We start from the raw sequence: 23,486 nt of genomic DNA on the forward strand, positions 1-23,486 counted from the left end.
TAAGAAGCATATCCTGGTTTTAAGTAATAAGCTCATAAACCAGAACTGCGTGAGGACCCTGGCAGTGGAAGTAGAATCAGATGGCTGATGCTCTGATAAAAATCAGAGTGTCCAAGTTGAGATGTGATTATGTGACACGTCCTGGTGTTTAGTGAAACGGAATCCTCAGTTAGTGTTTATGGAGAAAGCCGAGTCTCAGAATAACAACCTCTTTGATAAATCACTGGGTGGGGCTCTTGCAGGCAGGTACATGGAGCACAATCTTACGTACATCTAGGGGAGAAAAGAAAATGTTGCAAGTTGTTATTTTAACTTTAATTTAGAAAAATCCCACTTTCAAAGAAACTGTCTAAGGATGATTGCAATGATGATTGTACAAAATATTTGCAGGGGCTATGGGGATAGATCAGTGGTAAAACATATGCTTAGCATGCAGGGACCTTGGTTTTAATTCCAGCAACAAAAAAGTACCTATAATTCCAAATATCTATAATCCCTAAGTACCTAGGTGGCTGAGGTAGGAGGATTGCTTGTGCCCAGGAGTTTGGGCCAGTCTAGGTAGCAGCATGAGACTTCTCCTCTTCTCCTCTTCTTCTCTTTTCTCTTCTCTTCTCTTCTCTTCTCTTCTCTTCTCTTCTCTTCTCTTCTCTTCTCTTCTCTTCTCTTCTCTTCTTTTCTTTCTCTTCTCTTCTCTTCCCTTTCCTTCCCTTCCCTTCCCTTCCCTTCCCTTCCCTTCCCTTCCCTTCTCTTCTTTCTCTTCTCTTCTCTTCTCTTCTCTTCTCTTCTCTTCTCTTCTCTTCTCTTCTCTTCTCTTCTTTCACTTCTCCTTTCCTCTCCCCTCTCCCTTCTCCTCCTCTTCCCTCCCTCCTCCCCCCCTCTCCACCCCCCTCCTTCCCTACGCACCCCCCCTCTGTTTTTCTCATTAGGAGAAGGGGCTGGTGGCTGTAGCTTAATGTAAAGGTGTGTGTTTAGCATGCACAAGTCCCTGGATTCAATATCCAGCACCTCACTCCCCGCAAAAATATTTACTGGATGCCTACTGTGTGCCTGAATTTGTACTGGGGTATTACCTGCAAACTTCCATTCAATCGTCCCCATATTTCTATCATAGGAAGATCATTATTTTTCCTACTTTATAGCAGAGAAAATGCAATCTCATTTAGTAGAAGAAATATTTCTAACTAAATCTCAGTTTATCTTATCTCAGAATCTGTACTCAGAAAGAATAGGATTTTTTTCTGAATAACTCAATTATTTGTTTTAAACAGTCATTCTCTAATTATTTGAGGTGATGCATCACAAAAAAACAAAGTGGGGGCTCTAGCAAAGGTTTTAGCTCCATGAATTAAGCGGGGTGAATTCTGGGGATTGGCTGGGAAGAGGGACTTAGAAGAGAACATTTGATAAGCATTAGAAATGTATTCAGGCTTTAGGGTTTAGTAGGAAAAACTGACCTCTGTGTCAGTGTGACACAAAGTAATGAGTGCAGTTTGAGAAGTGTACAGTATTGAGTAGGAAAAAGGGTGGCAGACACATAGAGAAAATAATTGTCCTGACCTGAGTTGGAGAAGTAAATATGAATGGACAAGGTACTCACAGAAGGAAGAGTAGCCCAGGAATAAGGACTAAGGGCAGGGTATGTAAAGCATAGGTAATTTAATGAGAGAAAAGTTAATTTTAAAAAAAGAAGAGAAATTTTACCTGGGGATGAATGCTACTATTTATTCATTCATTGACATTTGGGCAACTCTGGATAATAATTTGATTTAAGCATTATTTTTTATTAAAGCCACCAACTGGAGGAAATGTCTTACTGTTTTAATTTGAAAATTGCCCCCGTGGACTCCGCTCCACTCTGACAATATTGACATGTACAACCTTTACTGAAATAGACTTCGGGTGTCTGTGATAGGTGACTCACCGATCCCTCCCTGGACTCTGCTCTTAATAGTATGTCCGTGTTCCGGCTTGAGGTGAACGTAGTTTCTTCTAAATAGCATGTAATTAGTGCTTAGCCTTCACACTGCTCTCCTTCTCTGAATACAGTCCAGAGGTTAAACTTGTTTTCTTCCTCCCATTTGAAGACGCTGAAAACCCCTAATTGTTCATGGTCCTCAAGAGGAACATTGCTACGAAATGGGCTCTTCCTTTATGTCCAGGACAGGTACTGTGCTGAGCAAACAGCCACAACAGGAGACCACACGAGCTGCCTCTCTGGTAACCGAACTCTGGGCTCTGTTTTATGTGATGCTGGCCCTCTGCTGAGGTGGACGGCACACCGCCTTCCCCTGCGATTTGCGTTGTTGGGAGGAGCGGTTGGCTAATGTAAAAATTGAGAATAATCAACTTCGATTTGCTGATTTGTGCTATGTCTGAACTCTCAGCCTTGTATAATGCAAGGCAGTAACATTGTCCTCATGACCCATGTTTAGGGAAGTGGGTAAAATCATTAATAGGCAGAAACCTCAAAAAGATCAGCGAAACCAAGACAGTAATCGAGATGGGGAATGTGAAGCAGAGCTCATGGAGAGAGAGCTGGAGTATGTGGAGTTTAAGAAGAAATTAAGGTCAGTTGTCTTTGAGCCACACTCAGGAGATGAAGTTTTAGCAGGAGGGAAGGGAAAAGTGTTGTTTTCTATAGTTGGAAGCCATAAAAGGAGAGGTAATGGTCTAGAATTAGGCACATTCAGGTAAGGCAAGAAGTAATCTTTGAGCAGGAAGTTACCTGAGTCATCCTAATTAGGACTACTTAAAAATAGGACAACTAAAATACTGGTGGGATTAACCTTTCTAATCACCCTCCTCTGAAGAAGAGGGCATTAACCCCAAGGCAGATCCCCACAGAGCCTTTCCCTCGAAGCGCCACCTCTGCTTGCTTTGACACTTTTTGATTCTTGTTTGGTTACATTTCCGATTTTCCTATGGCATGCATTATTCTGACCAATCTCCAGCACCCCAAAATACCCTCTTGTATTTACAGATTTATCTAATAAATCATTTCTTGTAAAAATTATACTTAATTGGTCCGGAATTCTCTGTGGCCTAAAGCTATGACAGTAAGTCCAAATTAATTCCACTTCTAAGTATCTATACTAATGGGTAATTTATCCAAATTGGAGAGCTGTTAGTACATTCATGATACCATCACCATGGATGTGAGGAGCTAGACATATTCCCAGGAAGGAAAATGCAAAGTGATGCAACCACAGTGGTCTTGAATCCAAAGAAGATTTCTTAAACTTTTGTCATGGATCACATGATGAATCAGATATGAGAATATACATTAACTGGCATGGCCATACTCTTATTTCTGGCAAAAATTATATATGATGAATTGCTGTCAAGGAATGCCAACCAGCAAATATAGTGGTACTTCAGTTAGTGAACTTAATTCTTTCCATGATTCTGGTTGCAAACCGAATTGGACAATGGCCAGATCAAATTTCCCCACAAGGCCGACATTGAATCAATCATTAACTTTGATTCGGTTCTCGTCCAAATTGGTTTGTGACCAGAACCATGGAAGGAATTAAGGTTGTGAACCGAGGCACCACTGTAACATAACCAGGCTATAAATTACTTTAAAAAAAGACCATGTTAGTCAATTCTATCCAAATGGCGCAGCCTCCTTCCTTCCTCTTATTAAGCATAATGTCTTCTACTGCTCTTGGAGCTGTCTGAGGGAGAATACACAAAACCTGTGAGCAGGAAAACAAAATAATTGCTAATAAATATGAAAGAATGGTTTGTTTTCATCTAGAGCTGAGTGAATTTGGTTCTTAAATTCGGGAGCTGTCCTGTTTACTCTGTTTTTCCCTATAGAGTAGATGATACGGAAGGAATCACTTTCCTCCCTTTCTCCTCCACATGACCAATATTTTGTATGTCTTCAATTAATGACTGTGATAACTATATGAATAATTTTTCATTTGCCACAATTTTGCTCATTAGATCCTTTTTGCAATCTTTCTCACACTTCTTTAATAAAATTCCACATACTATTTTGTATGTGTGTATCTATGTAAGTGTGTATATGTGTTTATGTATGTGTAAATATACATACCCATGCACACATATCACACAACACTGAGGAACCTTCCTCCCTCCTGTGCCTGCTCCATTATTCCACTATCTGATGCTTTTCTCATTTTGTAACTTGTGATATCCACTTTCTGTTTAGAAGACATTTTAAGGAACTTGGATATATGTATGAATCACTTTTTTCTTTCTTTCTTTTTCCTATAAGAAAAAAATGTAAGCTTTGGAAATAACCTAAACCTCTAAATTGGTTATGTTAAGTGTAGTGGTTATGGCACTCACTGCCTATTGAATAATTTGGTCAGTTTCCATCAATTCTTCAATGTTTATGGGGTGCACACCATGTGAGAACAATGTGCTGGGTGTTGGGGACAGGGGTAACTTCTGCAGATGTGGTTCCTGTCCTTGTGGAGGTTACAGTCTGGTGGAAATGAGATCTAACTTCAAAAGCTAACTTCAAAAGCATTTGAGAGAGTCTGTAAACTGTGACAGGTGTCAGAAATGGCAAAGGCAGTAGTGTGCGGGACCTGACTTAGGGCTGAAGGCTGTGCTAAGCTATTTAGGTTTGTTTTCCTAAAGGGAACTGGAAATCATCAAATAGTTTTAAATACAACAACCAAATGTTCCAACTCTCCTTTGGGGAAGGTTGCTCCAACTACACTGTGAAGAACACAGCAGAGGGGCCAGAAGGACACCCTGGGTATGTGGCCACTGGAGTGAACGGTCTGAGTTTGAACTGGGGTCTGCTGTTTTTTAACTCCATCAGTTTCGGAAAGTTTGTTAACCTCCCTAACCTTCGGCTTTCTAGTATATGTAATGGAAGCAATGACAACAATAATAAAAGTAAATAATACCTGCATTATTCACATGGTTTTGAGAACTAAATGAGATAAAGAACATAAGCTCCTATTCTGGTGCCGACGCCTGGCGGCGTTAGTTATGAGAAAGTCGGTGGGGGTGTTCACTAGGTAGGTGGTGGTAAGGGTGGAGAGCAGCAGGACTGAAATTCTCAGGACACAGTATCCACAGGACTTGGAAATTTGCCAAATGTAGAGAGAAGGAAGCGGAGGAGTCCAATGTTGCAAGTTTTAACAAAACACAGGATGCTTGGTTAAATTTGAATTTCAGATGGCAATGATTTGACAGTATAAACAAACACTATCGTAGGAGACATATTTTTACAGAAACAATCCTTGTTACATTCACATGTGACGAAGAATCCTGTATCTCCACTGGCTTCTGTATCACAGACGTCTCTGGATAAGCAAACGAGGAGAACACAGTGCCACTCATAACAATGGAGACCACTAGAGGAGGGCCAGTGTCCAGTTAAAGATCATGAAGGGCAATGCAAATTACCTCCTAGTTTTTCTTTGGTCCTAATTGACATGTTCATTCAGAGCAAATATAACTACAAGTGTCCTGGGAATGAGGTAGAGCAACATAGTGTGTTCTGTTTTTCCACAGAATCAGGGAATATTTTTACGAGAAGACTGGACCCAGTGTGTGTAAAGACATTTCATTTCCTTGTTTCCAGGCTTTTACATTGCTCCCGGCAATGCCACAGGCTGCCTGCAGTGTTTGTGCCACCGAACAGGAGCAGCGGGTCACATCTGCGATGGCCGAACCGGACACTGCCTTTGCCAGGATGCGTCCATCACTGGGCACCACTGTGACCAATGCAGTGACCACTACTTTGGGTTTGACCCTCAGACTGGAAGGTAAATTTTCATAAGAAGGAATAATTAAATATTTTGTCTGGTTGTATCTGCAGTTACTTCGTCCTTGCTATCAGTGTTTGGCAGGTACTAAAGCAGTATCTTCTACCAAAAACATTCTTTTTATCAACATGTTTTTGATTCTTCAGCATCTATCTTAAACATAACGGCAATCTGAGTATTTCAGAGTGGGTTGTTGTATATTGATAGATGGTCCCTGAACTAGGATCTAAGAATACTGGATGGGATAACATCCTTCCTCATCTCCTTCCTCATCTCAGTGTAATTCAGGACCAGGCACTGCTTACAGAACCATGTTCTCTGATCTTTCAGTCTGCAGTGGGCCTGGCTGATGCTGGAGTCCTCCCCTGGCTCACAGGGTGGACAGAAACATTCACCTAGACTGATGAAGTACAGGAAGAGTGAAGAAGGAAGGACATCACTCTGATTCTCTCATCCTATGCCTGTCACCAAGCCTGATGCTTGACTTCTTTGAATTTCTGTCCAGTCTCCCTACCTGGTCTTCTTTAGTGAACCCCCTCCCTGACTGTCTTCTCCTCCCAAGCTGGGCAAAACCATTTGGATTCTGGAGAGGATCATTTTTCTACTGGCTTGAGCAGGCAGGTCAGGATCACAGTCTTCCCTGCTGTGTGCCTCTGCTGGGGCCCGAGCCTCAGGATGGGAGGAGGACCCCACAGGGGACCACCTGGTGCCTGGCTGCAAAGACCCCTCCTCTTCACTTCCTCTCAGCGCCTTCAGACTCTACAGGTCTCATCAGTTCCCGTTTCCTGCCCCAGCCTGTGCTGGGGTGATCTAAGCCTCTGCCTTATGGACAAAACAGAACTAGGGAAGAAGATCTCTAGTTATCTCCTCCCCACCTCCAACTACCTACATTTTCATCCACTCCCAGTTGTTTATGGAGTCCTAGGAACACTGCATATAGTTTATTTTCTAAAGGTAGCCTGTTGCTTGCACTGATGGTTTTTCCTCCTGTTTTCTCCTCTCACTCTGCTCCTCCCTTTCTGTCTCCTGTTCACCCCCTCTTCTTCACTTTGAGCATTCCTGCATCAAGTCCTCCCCTTATTTTTACCTAAATCTTTCTTCTTTGATGACAACTGTCTATAATATGCTCTGTACCTTTACCCTACTCCCTTTCCTTCTCCTGCCTTACTCTCAGCTCTGAAGGTGCTCTGTTCCCTCACTCTCTTCCCTTGCTGATACTTAGAAGGGGTGGCTTTCTTCTTTTCATTTCCTTTTCTTCCCATCATCACTAAGCCCTCACATGAGTTAATGCATATCTGCTGAACCTTCAAACTAGAGACAACCAAGAACTGGTTAGATTAGTCTTGAAAGTCACAACAAGGGCAGGTCTATGCAGGCATGAGGTGGATAAAGATGGGTGAAGGGGATGAGATCAGAGGACCGGCTTCCCCTGGAGGGGTCCTGGGAACCCTTGAAGGGGCCCTTGCCTAGCTGGTGAGGTTCAGATGTCCATCTGCATTGGGAAAGAAAATCTGGCAGGACTGGCAGATTGGGCAGAAAGAGAATGCTTTTCATACCTCACACTCCTGAGTGCATCAAAGGGCCGTGTGGGGTCCACAGAGAAGGGAGACATAGAGGTTGTCTCAGTTGCTAAGCAGAGTGCAGCCTGGGAGGTATAAAGGCTGAGTAGAGAAAAGCCTGGAATTCCCGCAGGCTACAGACTCAGTAAGCAAATCCTTAGGATGGAACAAACTCCAGGGGAGAGATATTTTGTGTTGGGACAGAAACCAATGAAATAATCACCAGGTAGCATCCTTTTAGTGAAAACTTGGCTTTAAACACATGCAAAGCCCGCAATGCACCCTGCCCTGGGTTGTGTGAGCCTGGGAGGGCTGAGCCCTCACACACTGGGAGCAAATGAAGATGTGGGCAAGGAAAGGGCAGGGGCCACCATGCCACCAGCTCTACTTAGGCACTTGCTGTCTTCCCCATGTCCTAGCTGGCAAAAGGGGGAAGACTGTGCTTTAAAATGCCTGTCCCTTAAGAAAAGGTCGGAGGGTTCACTTGACTAATATAAGACTAGGCAAGAGATTTTCTGAGTTGAATCTGTGGTTTGCAATTTAAGGTAACTCTAGGAGTCTCTGTTGACCCTAGAAATGCCAGGAATGCTCTGTGACCCACGCACTGCCTCTCCAGGTGGGAGATGAAGAAATTAGCCCCACAACACCACATACAAAGGGCCATGGAAAGACAAAAGTAAATTTATCTTGAGATTACTGTTTATGACCCCTAGCTGCTCAATGTGCAGTTTCTTCACTGTCCTCTGTGTCTCTTAAAATTGTCCTTTTCTTTGGTTTCACTTTCTGTTTTGTTTTCTTTTTTGCCGAGCACACTCCTTTAACGTGTCTTTTGTCCACAATGCTGATACCTACACCTCTAAGGTGGAAAGGTTTATTTTGCCTCATAGTTTGTCGCGGTTTTAGTGCTTAGACACCTGGCTCCAAGGCACGGTGGCATGGCAGGGGGGTATGGCAGAGGAGAAACAGCTCTTGGCAGGGATAAAGCAGAGAGTGATCAAGGGAGGAGGAGGGAGACAGACCCTTCCATTCCACACCTCAGTGACACCCTCCTCCAGCCAGGCTTCACCTCCAAACATCATACCCTGCTATAAATTCATCAGTGAACAAATCTACTGATGAATATTACAAACTCATGATCAAATCAGCTCCCCCAAGCCCCACCAATGCACACCTGAAGCTTTGGGGGAATGTCTAGACTTACACCACAGCATCTACATCCACAGTTTCAACAACTGTATACATGTTACTGAGTCTCAAATACCACAAATTTAGTCCCTGCTATGGCCAGTCAGTGCCTCTGAATCTGAATTTTTGCATCTGTCATGCATTCTGTTCTTAGTGTAATTGACACAGGACCAATTCTTCTTTAGATTACTGTTCTCAATTTCCTTCAGAATAAAAATAAATGTCTCCTGCTATGTTATGCCTCCATTATCTTGATGTAAAGGGTGTACACCGTCAAATACTTATTAACATCCAAACCATTCATGTTGGAGTGGAGCTCAGAATCCTCTCAGTTTGAGCAGGATTGCTTTCACTAGTAAGTAGAAAATAATCCACAGGCAGCTACTGGAGAGAACTGTGGAAGGCAAGAACCGTCATGTGTAAAACAGCTTCTTTGAAAAGAATAGGAAGAATAAAGCTCCCCGTGGCCATTTGGGGCCCAAGTTACTCAGTAAGATTTGTCTCTTCCTAACTTGCTGCTGTGAATGCTTGTGATTTGAGTTGACCCTTCTCTTTCACTGATGGATTTTGCTGTCTCTTTTCACTTTACCATTGATAACCATTACACAGAAAATCCTCCAACCCAGAAGGTCATAGAGGAAAAATACTTCAAAGTGTGACAGTGAGAATTGCTTGTGTTTATACATTTACTCTTCAATGAGAAGGGATAAAAATGGGCTTTCTCCTTTTTATGTTTTCCATTTTTTGAATGATAGTGTTCTTGAGTGTCATTGACTTCTGGTTGTTATTGTATATATATATACTAACATTCACTCTTTTGAAAATGGGTACAAAGATGGCAAAAATATATGGGATCTCATCTGGCTAAAGAAATTTTTGATACTTAGGGGAAAAAGTTCACTCATACTCTAAATGAATCTAGACACATGGTATAGGAAAATATGCTCTGATGCTAAGCATCTTAAAATGAAAGAAAATCACTTAAAAACATCTCCCTTGAACATAGTTACTGAGGTTGATGCTTAGAAATACAAATTTATTTTCTAAAGTTCTCAAATCTACAATAAATTGTGTGTTTTATTGTTATGCCAGGCAAAGATAAAAGTTTCACTGTGTCCCTTAACCCATGGGAAAAACACACTGGCTTCCTCATCTACCTTTTCCATTTTCATTTTCAGAGAATTTAATCCCTACGTACAGTTCACACATAGCCCTGTCATTACCCATGTTCTCTTTAGTCAACATGGTATTGTTTGCTCTAATTTTTCTTGGTTTGTTTTCTGTAGCTTACTTATTCTCCCAGGAAAACAATATGCAACCGAAACAAAACCAGCTGACAGAACAACAGCTTCCTGCAACCAATCTGGGAAAGTTCTTTACTTGTTTCTATCCAAGTGGTTCATCCTTCCAAAGTTACCAATCAGAAAAAGGGGATACGTATATTAAAAAGCTGATTCAAATGCAGGCATTATTCCTTTTGCATCTGACACGTGAACGAAACATGCTTTAATGAGTATTGAAAACAATGAAGCAAACAATTCTTCCCACTGGAAAAAAAAATAAAACCAAATATATATATGTGTGTATATATATATATATTTTTTTCTCTATCTCTATCTCTATCTCTACCTCTACCTCTACCTCTACCTCTATCTCTACCATATTTGTCTAACCCCAAAACAATGAAACAAAAATGGGCCACATTGCATTAGTCTCAGCCCCATATGCAACTCTCCTTCACTTCCTGGTGCTGTCCTCTAGCTGACTGTGACTGTGAATCCCTTCCCCACCTTCCCCAGGCTGCCCCAGGTCCTTGGTGAGCCCTGTTTTTCTTACATTGCCTCCATGGCCCACAATCCCCAAGCACTCTTCCCTAGGATGAGTCCAGTTCCCCTCACATTAAGCCTTTAGAGCCGGGACTGTCACTGCCAGTCCTGTTTACCAGCAGACACACACTGAACTGTAACACAGAGTGTGAGGCTGGCCAGGGATCTAAAAGCTCAGACTGCTAAACCACTAGAGGAAAATTCTCTATCATGAGATTCTTTAGCTTTTACTACAAACCTTCCGTATTTGAATTCGGTGATTTAGATTTGGTCTGTTCATCTTTTCACATGCCTGTTTCCAGCTGATCTCAACTAACCTTTCTCTGAGAACCAGATAAATGAGTTCAAAGGAAAGCAGACAATTTTCAGTCAACTGGTCTCCATTTCTGATGTGATAACGGAACCTTCAGGGAGGGTGCTTCTTCAATTCTTGCTTTTCTGGGACTCTCCGAGAGATAGCTAGCTGTCATCTGGGGTGCCTCAAGCCTCTCATCCTCTGTACATCTAGTCTTGGCTTGTTCACAAAGTGGAGGGAGAGTTTCAGGAAGGGGCAAAAGCATGCAAAGCCACTGGAGGACTATTCTCACAAGTGCTGCGTGATTGCTTTTGTTTCATTCTACTTGTCACAGCAAGTCACAAGGCCAGCTCCTATTCAGGAGTGGAGAATAGACTGCACGTTGGGAAAGGAATTACATAGGTTCTTGTAAAGGGCAGACCAGGAGGGAAAGTTCCGGAGTTGTGGTCATTTTTGCAATGTCCCACAGCTACATAATCATATATTCTCCCTTGCTGTAGACTGTCGATGACCCTGCCAGAAATGTCTCCTTTCACCAGTGAGCAACACATGTCCAATAGGAGGTGGGAGCAAGGAGACAGTGCTGGGCATGAGGCTGTCTAGGTTCCAACTTGGCTTTCCTGCTATGCCAGGTAGATTAGCTTCCAATTGGTGATGTAATAAATTGCCACAAATTTAGTGTCTTAATATAACACAAATTTATTGTCTTGTGATTCTGGAGGTCAGAGGTCCTAAATTAGTTTTGCTGGGCTAAAATCAAGGTGTCAGCAGGCCACCTGTGTTTCTTCTGCACACTCCAGGAGAAAATCTATTTTCTTCATTTTCCTAGCTTCCAGAGGGCGCCTGCATCCTTTAACTTGGGGAGCCTCCCTTCATCTCCAGAGCCAGCCAAATGTGTTTTCTCTCTTCTCTGACCTCTGCCTAGATCCTATGTTCTTCCTTTTAGACTCTTAACTTTCTACCTTCTGTTTATAGTAATCCTGGTAATTATATTGGGTGTTCTTAGATCATTAAAAATAGTCTCACTATCTCAGAAACCTTAATCACATCTACAAAGTTCTTTACCCAAGTAAGGTCACACATTCACAGGTTCTAGACCTGAAGAATTGGACATTGTCAGGGGCCATAAATTAGCCTGTTCTACCAGTGTTCACCCACTCACGGCCTGGGAGTGGAACTTTATTTATGTTTAAATAAAGTTTTATTGGAGCACAGCAATGTTCATTCTGTATATATTGTCTATAGCTGCTTTCTGACTACAGTAGAATCAGCACTGTGTTAGTGCAGACGTCATACGGCCATCAAAAACCAGAAGTATGTAAACTGTCTGCTCCTCTGTAGATAAAGATTGTAGACCCTGTAACTAGATTTTTCTGTCCTCTTGGGCTATTTACTTAATCTCATTAAACATCATAGAATCTTATCATTACACATTTGGAAAGAGCCTTAAAAGTAATTTTTGTTATACTCTGCATAAGTCAACTTTCAGAATAACTGACAACTGGTTATTTAACTACTCTTCCAAAAGATGTAAATAAAAAATCGCATTGTCTGAAAAATAGCACATACTTGTTTCCAACAATTAGAATTCTGAAGCAGATAGAAATATGTTCTTAATGTTGGGCAAAATATTTCCATCCTTGTGACTTTTGTTCCTCATCTTATGGCTGTCTCTGGGGCTATAGAGAGTAAATGTAATTTCTCCTCTACTTGAAAGTACTTTAAGAATTTGGCTGTGCTGTCATATCTCAAAGTGATTTCTGTGATTATGTGTAGTGGCAGCAATGAAGGAGGTGAAGAACTCAGATACAAACCTTGCAAAGTAAGCTCTTCTCTAGAAGGCAGAATTGTCACCCCCCCCTTGACATGGATGTCACCACTGCATCAGGGAAAGGGAGTCACTGCTTAGGCCAAGTTTTTATGAGTTCCCACATGTGTGCCCGGGAAGGCTTCCCTAGAGGGAGAGGTTTGCATATTGCTAACTTCTCCCTTCCTTCTAGGTGAGATGGTCCACCTCCCACTTCCCCTTCAGTAAGCTATGTGAGTCTTCCATCTCATGCAAAATTGATGACCAAGCCCAAAATCCTGCTACAATTTGTTTCCCAACTCCAAGAGACTGCAGATGCTATTAGTAGGCTATGAGGACCCCAGAATCCAGCTCAGGAAGACTACACTTCCTCTGCAGAGGTAAAGTGCTCTTAGGGGAAAGCCAACCTCCTCCACTCTGGCTGTGCTCCTCCCTGAAGCCTGAGCAAGGAAACTGACCAGAGGACGTTGGTCTCAGAGAGTCTGAGCAGTAGTCAGGCTTCAAGATCTGTCCATTCCTTGGGACACAGTCATGCCAATGAAAAAAACTCAAATGAGCTGAACTGTCATTAGAGCTACCAATCCCATTTAGATTTGTATCTGGTGTCCCACCTAATTATAAAGCTTTCTGAGTGTGTTATTCATCATAATTGCATTTACTCCACATCTATTGAGTGAGTACCAGCCCATGTGCTGGGGACTAATAGGAGAAAACTCTTTGTCCCAATTTCTCCAATTTGTCTTGAAGCCTTTTGTCTTTTATTCATTAATAATCTTTGTCTAAAATCCCTCTGTAATTTGGGGTCTCTGCCTCCTTCATTTTTTGATGCTGAACAATGTCCTCATTCTTGTCACATTAGCAAATGAGAAAACCAGGAATAACTCCACCCCCTTCTTCCCCTCCCCTTTCAATTTGCCATCACCTTCTATCAATCTTACTTGGCAAAGATTTCTGAAGTCTAAGTCCCTCCTTCCCCTGCTCCATACCACTGCCTGAGGTAGCAGTATTATACTTCTCAGCTTTCCAGCTTTTCCTATCACCACTTCCCATCCTGGTTAATATCTAAAACTTCTGAGTGGTTTCTAACTCCACACCCTCCCCATGTTTCCTGTTCTCTCTATTTCCTTCCTTCCTGCTTTGTCTGCCTTATTCCTATCCATTATGAAATCTTAGCCCAGGAATATCATGCAAGATTTCTTTTGAAAGAAGTTGAGTATCTCTTCTCTGAAATATTTGCAACCAGAGTTTGGGAGATTTTGAAACATTTGGACTTTGAAATACTTGCATACGCACTACATAAAGAGCTGTGTTGAGAGCAGGACCTATGTCTAAATACAGATTTCTTTATATTTTTGGACAGACAGTCTGAAAATAAGCTTTTACAGTGCATTTCTTAGTGTGCTTGTCTCCTGACCATGACCCCATCACATGAGGTCAGGTGTGGAATTTTCCATTTCTGATCTCATAGCGGTGCTCAAAAGTTTTGAATTTTGGAGCATTTCCAACTTTGGGTTTCAAGTTGGTGATGCTCAAACCAGTCCTCCTTTCTCCATTGCTCCCTTTGCCACCAGATTTGGTCATTACCCCTTTCATGTGCCCCAAGAGAGTTTGAGCATCTTTATTAATGAATGGTGCATTTATTCTTTCACAGTGAATTGTGATCTCCTTAAAAGCAGGAGCAACTCTGTGGTATTCATCCTTATTTCCTAGGTTTTTCTTTCTGTCCTGGATATAACTGGTCCTTAGCCAATGTTATTCGTGTCAATCAATGATGAAATCAACTTCAGGGTGCCCATGAGTTGAGGCCCCACACCCAAGAGGGGTGTGCAAAGAGAAATGTCAACAGAATGATCCATCCTTGGCCTCCTATAGTAATTCTCCCTCAGATGACAATGACATGTGTTATTGAAAACCACTCCTTTCATTAACAGTTATATTTCTTCAATAAGAACAATTAGGATAACTCTTATTTCCAGTTTGTGCAACTGGAAATAGCTCCCAGGGAAACACATGAATTTTGTGATTTCAGAGACAGAGGCGAGTTACCTCATCTCCTGTTATAGCTGGTCAATTCTGCGTTGCATCAGGGCCCCAGCAGAACTCTGACAACAGAGACTTGGCAGAGACTGGCGGTGCTTTCCTTCTGCTTTGTTTATCGTAATGAACTGGTCAATAAACATCACAAATTGTTTATCTATATAAATCTTGACAGATTACTCTTTATGAAATCCATTTAGCAAGTGAGGTTTTCCCATAAGGATGAAAAATGAAGATTTTAAACAGATTGCCGGAGAAGCTCTGGCTGTGCCAGGAGAGTCGGTGTAATAAAGGTTTCTTTATATTAATATTACAAAAACCATTTATCCTGGCAAAATCAATATCACAATTCATCTTAGTTTGGTGTTTCTCTTTCTAAGCTTAAAATGTCTTTTCTTTTATTACATATAATTTTGTTTTAATAAACGTGAGATATATTTCATTTAGGAGGTACCCTGGAGGAGAGATAACTTATAAACTGACATCAAACTTGTGCTTCATTTGCTAAAGAGGTTTGGAAATATTCGAAATTATATTTGAGTGGCTGAAAACTTTAAAGGAATCATTTTACTTAAACCTTAATTACAAAATCAGCCCCATGTCCTTTGGGCTAGAAACAAACTATAATATTCAGAAAAGTCTCCTCCAATGAATTGTGTTTAGAGAAAGTTCTCTTACTGATATCAAGCAATTATAAAAGTCAGATACGTTCAATATAACACTGGCTGGAAGACAAGACTACAAAGTCAGGAATAGACACAATTTAATTACTCGAACATTGCATGCTTGCCTATGGAGTGATATATTTATTCCATTTGGATTTGGAACTTAATATCCCATGGATATTGACATAGCTGACTCGGAATTATGTGTGTGGCAGTTGGTTGGAGGAAAATAGAAGTACATCAAGCAAAGGAATTATCTTATACACTGGAAACTATTATTCTAAATGCACTGTATGCAAAATAAGTGTGATTGTCTCATGAGGGAATGGTAATAAAAACCAAAATACTGAAGAGACGTTTATCTATGAGTGGTGTACTGATTTATAAGTACATATACACATATATATGCACATTGAGAGAAGCTTTCTTCTTATTGTTTATGCTCACCAATATTACATTAAAAGCCTACAAACAATATACTCTGATAGCATATAATGAAATTAAGAGCCAACTATTTCATTGCTGCCATAATTTCATTTTAATTTCACTGCATAATTTTCTTCAGCTGTAGTACTTACCTGGAACAAAACATCTATTTAAAGTGGAATTCTGATAGAATGCATACAGATAAAAGACCTAATATAGTTGTTTGTAAGGGGGGGGAATGTCTTTTCATCATGACCATAAAAAGGTCTAACAACAGCATGATGGTTTTCAGGAGAAACTGTACTTTCTCTATTCCCGAGGGGATATTAGTCCATAAAACAAATTTGCAGCTTATTTGGCAGCCTTGGCTTTTATCAGCCTTTTGAAGGATGTTCAATGATTACCCAGGAGATCACACTGTAGAAGCTGCAGAGGGAGAAAGTCACTTCTCCATCAGCATCTTTCTTGGAATGTATAGGAGAATCCCTCTAGGGCTGCTTTAAGAATGCCATGTGAAGGGTTCCTGTGTAAATGTTCCTCTTTGGCTGCTTTTGCATCTCTTATACTTCATGGTACCCAAAGTGCTGATCCTAACCAATGCCATGGGTCTAGGGCTAAATGTATGAGCAATTCACGCTAAAGAAATTGGTTTGAATTTCTGTCATGGGGAAGGGCCACTACTCTTACTCTTACACATGACTTTGGTTCCGATAAACCTACGCTGTAGTGAAGTTACCTCATTCTCTTTAGATCACTAACAGTTTTGCCCACATCAGAATAATACTTTCAACTCCAGCCACTCTGGAGAAATGTCCAACTGTTCTGGATAGCAATGTATAAAATAAAAAATAAAGTATAATACCTGTTACAACATCAACAACGCTAGAACCTGACTTCCTAAAGTGTTAACAAAATTTAGTTTTTAGAAAGCCAGTGTAGAAGTTCAAGCTTCTTCAGAAAAGCAATGATTGAATCACCCCAGTCTTCCTCTTTGCAACTGGAGTGTTACTTGCAAATATAATTGTATGGGTAATGTAATCTCAACGTTCAGCTGACAGTGGAACTGCTATTGTAAGACAGCCAGATTCACAGTATTATTAATTGAGCAACTGATATTCCAACTGACCCAGAAGATGTATAAAGACATGTAAAACATATAAAAACAACACTTTGGGGGGACCTTCAGTTAGCTTTCCAAGGGAAGGCTTGATGCGTTTTTATCATGAGCAGCATTTGATAAATAGCGCTTCTATTTTGTTTTATTTCAAGTGTGTTTCGCTCCAGCATTCTTTTCAGTCTGCTGGCTAAAACAGCATTCTACTCCACAATGTTATTGGTAGGTGTAATGTATACTATGCATTATTAATCAAAATGCTATTCTCTTTGATGGTTTATTTGTCTTGTTTTCAGATGTCAGCCTTGTAATTGTCATCTCTCAGGAGCCTTGAATGAAACCTGTCACTTGGTCACGGGCCAGTGTTTCTGTAAACAATTTGTCACGGGGACAAAGTGTGAGGCTTGTGTTCCCGGTGCAAGCCACTTGGATGCCCACAACCCGTGGGGCTGCAGCAAAAGTAAGTGAACTCTGGTGCACTGCCAGAGTGGGGGGCCCCGGGCCCCGGCAGAATTTCTTGCTCCAGTTAGAATCCGTGTGCAAGGCTTAGCTACCCTATGAGGAATTTGGTTTAAAAACTTTTTAAAATTACACTATCTGAAATGTGTGTGCCTTTTTTTGATTAAGTAATTGGAAATGGTGAAATCATTATGTTTGTAGCAGGCAATTTATAATGGTTTGTTGGAATTAAATTACTAGATTAATGACCAAATCCTAGTTTTCCCCAGACTAAGGGATTTCTCAGGACAGAAGACTTTCAAGGCCAAAATCAGGGCAGCTGAGGTTACACCAAACTGGTTGACCACCTTACCACACAAAACCACTCATTTCTACATAATTTTCTTTAGCAAGTAGCAGTTATAGTCTTATTTATTATGAGTTTTATAGTCTTCATTCCCCAGAATTTTATGCACACTATTCTACTATTAGTTGTTTATTGATATTGAAATAATTATCCTTATCTATTCCTTACTTTCTCCTCTGTTACATTAGTTGTTTAAATATCACATTTACATTTTTAATTCCTCAAAGCTAAACATTACATTTCAGTGTCTTCTGACTTCTCAGTACTATTTTCCAATGACGTCTGTTGACCTCTCAAGGTCACCTGCTGTCTTCCTGGTGACTTCGTAACATATTGATGCTTACTGTGTTTACTTCAAGATCATATGTCCTTACCTTTTCCAGAATCCCTAAGAAATTCCTGCTGGGAACATGTGGTAAGGAGCCTTCTACAACATATTGTGCGACTCATATTCTCCTTGGGGTGTCCTGAGACTGTCATGAGTCAACGCCAGGCAGTGCCACAATCATGACAGGTCCCCACCGGCCAGCATGCCCGGGTGTGCTATCTACATTTGAGGGAAAGGGAAAGAAGGAATAGAATATTGGCCCCCGAAGCAAGCTTACTAGATTTTGAAGAAGTGGAAGGCGGGGAAGGTATAGCTACAGATTCAGCAGACATAGTGATCTTTTGTTCCTGGGTAGCTGCTTTTCAGTATCTTGTATTTCAATATCCTGTATTTTCAGTATCCTATAAAATCATCTAGGTTTTAGTAAAGGTAATTTTTGTTTCCTTTGGGAAAGGAGTCTCATAACTGGCTTTGTATATAAATGCAGTCAGAACACAAATCTGGATTTTAGTAATTCCTATTCACTAATGAACTATGTATTTGATTTCTTTGTGTGAGGTATAAATTCCAGCATATTCCTTTTGGTTGTGAGTTGTAGCTCATCATTTATATGCAACAATGGCAGCCTTACCTAAAACATGCATAAATAGTGATTTCCACTTGGCTCTGCCACTGATTTTGTGTGAAACTATGCGTACTTGTTTCTCTTTTCAGTGCATCTTCTTACCTAGCCTGGAGGTGGTTGAAGGCTGGGTCCAGAAGCTGTGCCTCCATCTCTTGGTACCAGTTGAGGCTTATTTTATCTTGTCTTTCCTTCTCTGAGAGGAACATTCCTAGTCATTCCATGTGTTTTTGGTTTGTCATAATTCTAAAAACTTTTACATTCATAATTTTTTGTTCCTGGATAGATTACTCTCGATTTTTCTGTCCCTTTAAAATTGTGATCCTTGGCAATGAACTGGTTCCCTCAGCTATGTGGTTGTTACTGCTCCTGTGTTAGGTTTATGTTTCACAAAACTGACAAAACAGTGTAAAGGCAGAAGCTCTGCAGCAGTGGCAACTCATTAAAGGACAATGTGACAGGGTCCCCACCTTCGGGGGAGATCAGAGCATAGTGCGGGTAGTAGAAGGGGAGCAGGGAGGCGCTGGCTGTGGGCAGAGTGTGAAGAAACGCCCCTTCGTCTTCACTGGTTTCACCTGGATTGTCAAGGTACTTTCTTTTCACTGTAGCAACTGCAGAGGTGAATACCCTGCCTCGTGAGATGGGAGGAGGGTGAGAGGAGTGCAGTGTTACCTGTTGTTGATCCATGAACCACCTCGGTCTGGTTCTTGTTTCTCTGTCCACCAGCTGTCCAAAATACACTTTTCTTGAACATTTAAAGAATCCTCAACGCTCCTTTTCTAGTTTGGGAACTGTGGGATTACAACTATTGTTGTATTTTCTCTTTTTCTAGGTGCCATCTGTGACTTTTTTTTTTTATTGGGCAGGAAGTCAGAGTAGGATGTAGAATATAATTTCCAAAGTGCAGAAGCATTGAATTTAAATAAAGTAGTTAGAGCCTCTCTGACCATACACTTCCCTATCGGGTGAGCCACTTCTTTTCTACCAGTATTTGTTTCATGCTTTCAATATGATAGTTGTTTTCCATGAAAAGAGAGATAGAAGCAAGGCAGGAGTTAAATAGTTCTGTTTTTGCATATTTTCCTAGTGATATTTCATTTTGTCCTAAGCTTTTGTCAATGAACTTTGTTTATGTTTGTGCATGTATGTATGTAAATATATATGGATAGACATAGACACATATGTGCACAGACATCCTTGTAGCCATTCATAATACCTTTCTTTAGTCTCCTAGATACTTCTCTCATTTTTATGTTTTTCTTTAGTTTATTCACATTTTTTTCTTTACCTGCTTATCAGAGAGCTTCTGGTAGTTCTATCGATAGCTTTTTGGAAGGAGAATTTATAGAAGTTTGACCATTTTACACGAACAGTTTGATGAATCTTGGTAACTTTGAGATTGTGGAAACACGATTACAATACAGCTGTAGAATGTTTCTGTCATTCAAAAACAATTCCCTGTGCTCACTATCAATGAATCTCCTCTTCTTCTAGCCCGAAGCAGCAACGTATATGGGTTTTGATTGAATAATTTTGCTTTCCTGGAAATTTTGGATAAGTGAATCCGTATAATGGTTAGGCTTTTCATAATATTTAGGTTTTTTGTATGTAGCTTCTTTTTCTTAGTAAAATGTTTTTGAGATTCATCCATATTATTGCACGTCTCAGTAGCTTGTCCCTTTTATTGCTGAGCAGGGTAGCGCTTTATGGGTAGGCATTGTTTTGTTTGTCTGTTAGTGAGTTAATATGTAGATTCTTCCTGGTGTTTCTCATGAATTGTCCTTCCACGGACGTATGGTTACAAATGTCTCTATGGATCCATGTTTTTCTTTCCTTCCTTTCTTCCTACTCTATGTATCTATCTATCTATCTATCTATCTATCTATCTATCTATTTATCATCTATGTAAGTATGTATGTATGTATGTATCTATCTCTCTATCATCTATCAATTATCTATCTATCTATCTATCTATCTATCTATCTACCTACCTATCTATCATGTAGTACTGAGAATGAACACAGGGCATTCACAATGAGCTATATGCCCAGCCCTAATTTTATCAAAAAATTTTATCTTGAGATAAGGTCTTGCTAAGTCTCTAAGATGTCTAGTCTGGGCTCAATTTTACAACCTTTCTGCCTCAGCTTCCCAGAGTAGAGGGATGGGAGTACATTATGTGCCACTGTGCCTGACTTAGCCTTATATATTTTAAACTCTTAGGTATGCCTGGTAATAAGAAGGCTGATTTTATGATAGGTATATTCATATGTTTTTAAGAAATTGCCAATTTCTTCCCATTGTGGCTGAACCACTTTACATTTTCAGCAGCAAACTGTGGGCCAGTGAGTTTCCCTCCCACCTCAGCAACCTCTGGCATGGATGCACTTCATCTCAGCCAGTGCACATGCAGTGGCTTCAGTGTGCACTTTCCCAGTGACGGTGTTACCGAGTACTGCTCATGTGGATTATTTGCCATTTGAGCATTTCCTGTGGCAGTGTCTTTCCAGAACTTTGCCTGTGTTTTATGAGTTGTGTCTTCTTGTTGACTTAATGATTTCTTTACATACTTAAGATAAAACTTACGTCAACCTTTTCTTTGATTTTTTCATGGTATGTTTTGAAGAATAAAACTGTCCTATTATTCCATCATTTTTAAAATTTAATCTAAGAAATACTTGTTTGACCCATATAACAAAGATTTTCTCAGTGTTTTCATCTTAAAGTTTTGCATATTTAACTTTAGCATTTGGGTTTGTAAAAAATTGTGAATTAATTTTATACACCTAAAAACAAGAGGTCAGCACCTAGTTATTTTATTTTTATTTTGGGGAACATGAGTAACCAACTGTTATTATAATAGTTATTGAAATGACTATCATTTACCTACAGAATTATCTGAGCATTTATGCCAAAAAATTAACCCATTAGCCAATACCATATTCAGTGGTGAAAGACTGGAAGTTTCTCCCTCTGATCAGGCACCATGCAAGAATGTTCTCTGTTGTGACTACCATTCAACATTGTAATGCATGTGGCAGCCAGAACAATCAGACAAGAAAAGAAGTAAAAGGCATCCAAACTGAAAAGGAAACTACATCTATTTGCAGATAATATGATCGTATTCACTGAAAATGCAAAAGAATCCATGAGAAAGCTTTTAAAATTAATGAATTCAGCAGAACAGCATGTTGAAAATCAGTATGCAACACAGTTGTGTTTTTATAAACAAGCAATGAATAATCTGAAAAAGAAATGTAAAAAGCAATTCCACTTACAATGTATGAAAAATTTAACCACCAATGAAAGACTCATGCTGCAGACTACAAAACGCTGCTAAAACAAATTCAGTAAGGTAAAATTAATGGAAAGACACTCCATGTTTATGAATTAGAAGGCTTCATATCACTAAAATAGCAATAGCATCCAAAGCAATCTGCAGACTCAATATAATCCCTATCAGCATCCCATCCTAAAATTCAAGTGGAATCGTAAGAACTCCCAGGGGCCAAAACAACCCTGAAAAAGAAGATAGTTGGAGAATTCAAACTTCCTGGCTTCAAAAATAACTGTAAAGCTCCGGTAATCAAAACAATATGGTACTCCATAGACTAACACACCAGTGAAACAGAGATTTCATAAATTGGGATGCACAAAGGCTGATTGATAAATGTGGTTGATGTTCAAATTTTAAAAAGCTTATTACAGCAGAGGACACATTACCAGGAAAGATAGCTTAAGTGCATTCCAAGTGAGAGGAAGTATTCTGAGTATTTTTGAAGGGATTATTCTCAATGTGTCTTTTATTGTAATAATTGTATTTATTTATTTTTTACTTTATAAAGAACAGAATTTACTTTCTCACAGTTCTAAAGGTTGGGAAGCCTAAGATGAAAATGCCAATAATTTAGAGCCAGTCTCTCTGCTTACCACCGGAAGCCTTGAGTGTAGTGCTCTCCAGAGGTCACGGGGAAGGCATATTGTGTTCTCACTTGGCGGGAGAGAGGGAGAAACTCTGTTCTTAAAAGCCCTTTTATAATGGCTCTGCCCTCAAGGCCAAAACACTCCACACTGGGACCCACCTCCCAAAACTGTCACAGTAAAGATTAAGTTTCCAATACAGAATGTGAATTTTCAAAGGACACACTCAAACCATAGTATTGATAATCCCGGAAAAATTGGCTTCAGTGATCAAGAACAAAGTTGAAGGTAAACCTGATCTGTTGATTCCTATGTTGTGTGAGTTCAAGACTTTCAAAAATGTCTCTGCAGTGGCAAAACAGTTAGTAGTTGCCACCAAATCCAAACGCAAACGTGGGTGGTTCCCAGCAGATCAAATCAGATGCAGATCAAATTTGTATGTCGTTTCAGTGAACATATCGTGTTCACTGCTCTTGTTTACAAATCTGTTCTCTCTGCTTTAAAAATTTAAATATTCACCTGAATTTTTGATCACCTTGACCTAAAGTTTATGAAAATTTCTCTCCAGTAAAACATCATGTTGTGTTCTCATTTACCTTATTCACTTGATCTGACACCTTACATTCTCTAGTTCTTTGCCAAAGTAAAAATAACTGTGAAAAGTAAACTTTGGAATCAGTTCAGGTCATCAAGACAACCACAGCACCTCAGTTAAAGACCCTGAGGAAAGAAGACTTGCAGAACTGCTGCAGAGAGTGACAAGATTGATGGAATAAGTATGCTCAGCACCAAGGAGAGCATTTAGTGAGGGATTAATGATGACGTATCTTTCACTGTAATGCATTTTAAAAATTTAAACAACATTTTTATCACATCTCATATATGGTCAATTGATTTCAATAAGGATGTCAAGGGCATTTAATGAGAAAACATAGTATTTTAAAACATACTGCTCTTTAATTTTACTCTGAGATTTTCATATAAGAGAAACAATGTGATATTTAAACTTGTGTGTCTAATTTATTTTACTTAAAACATTGTGGTCTCAAGATCCACCATTCTCCTACGCATGACTCAAGTTCATCTTTCTTTATGTCAGAGTAGCACTCCACTGTATCTAAATACCACATTTTCTTC

At 40.1% G+C, this 23,486-nt stretch overlaps 1 protein-coding gene across 2 annotated transcripts in view; it reads left to right on the top strand.

Annotated features, from left to right (window-relative positions):
- Positions 1–23,486, top strand: part of Ush2a (Usher syndrome 2A (autosomal recessive, mild)) — a gene marked incomplete in the record, with an annotated part of 661,834 nt that overhangs the window by 146,171 nt on the left and 492,177 nt on the right. For both annotated transcript variants that reach the window (XM_013519932.1, XM_013519934.1), the window contains 2 exon segments: positions 5,576–5,759; positions 16,970–17,133. In XM_013519932.1, the coding sequence (XP_013375386.1) occupies positions 5,576–5,759; positions 16,970–17,133 (348 nt within the window).

The sequence above is a fragment of the Chinchilla lanigera genome, unplaced genomic scaffold (genome assembly GCF_000276665.1).
Source record: "Chinchilla lanigera isolate Chin_1 unplaced genomic scaffold, ChiLan1.0 scaffold00005, whole genome shotgun sequence".
NCBI lineage: Eukaryota > Metazoa > Chordata > Mammalia > Rodentia > Chinchillidae > Chinchilla > Chinchilla lanigera.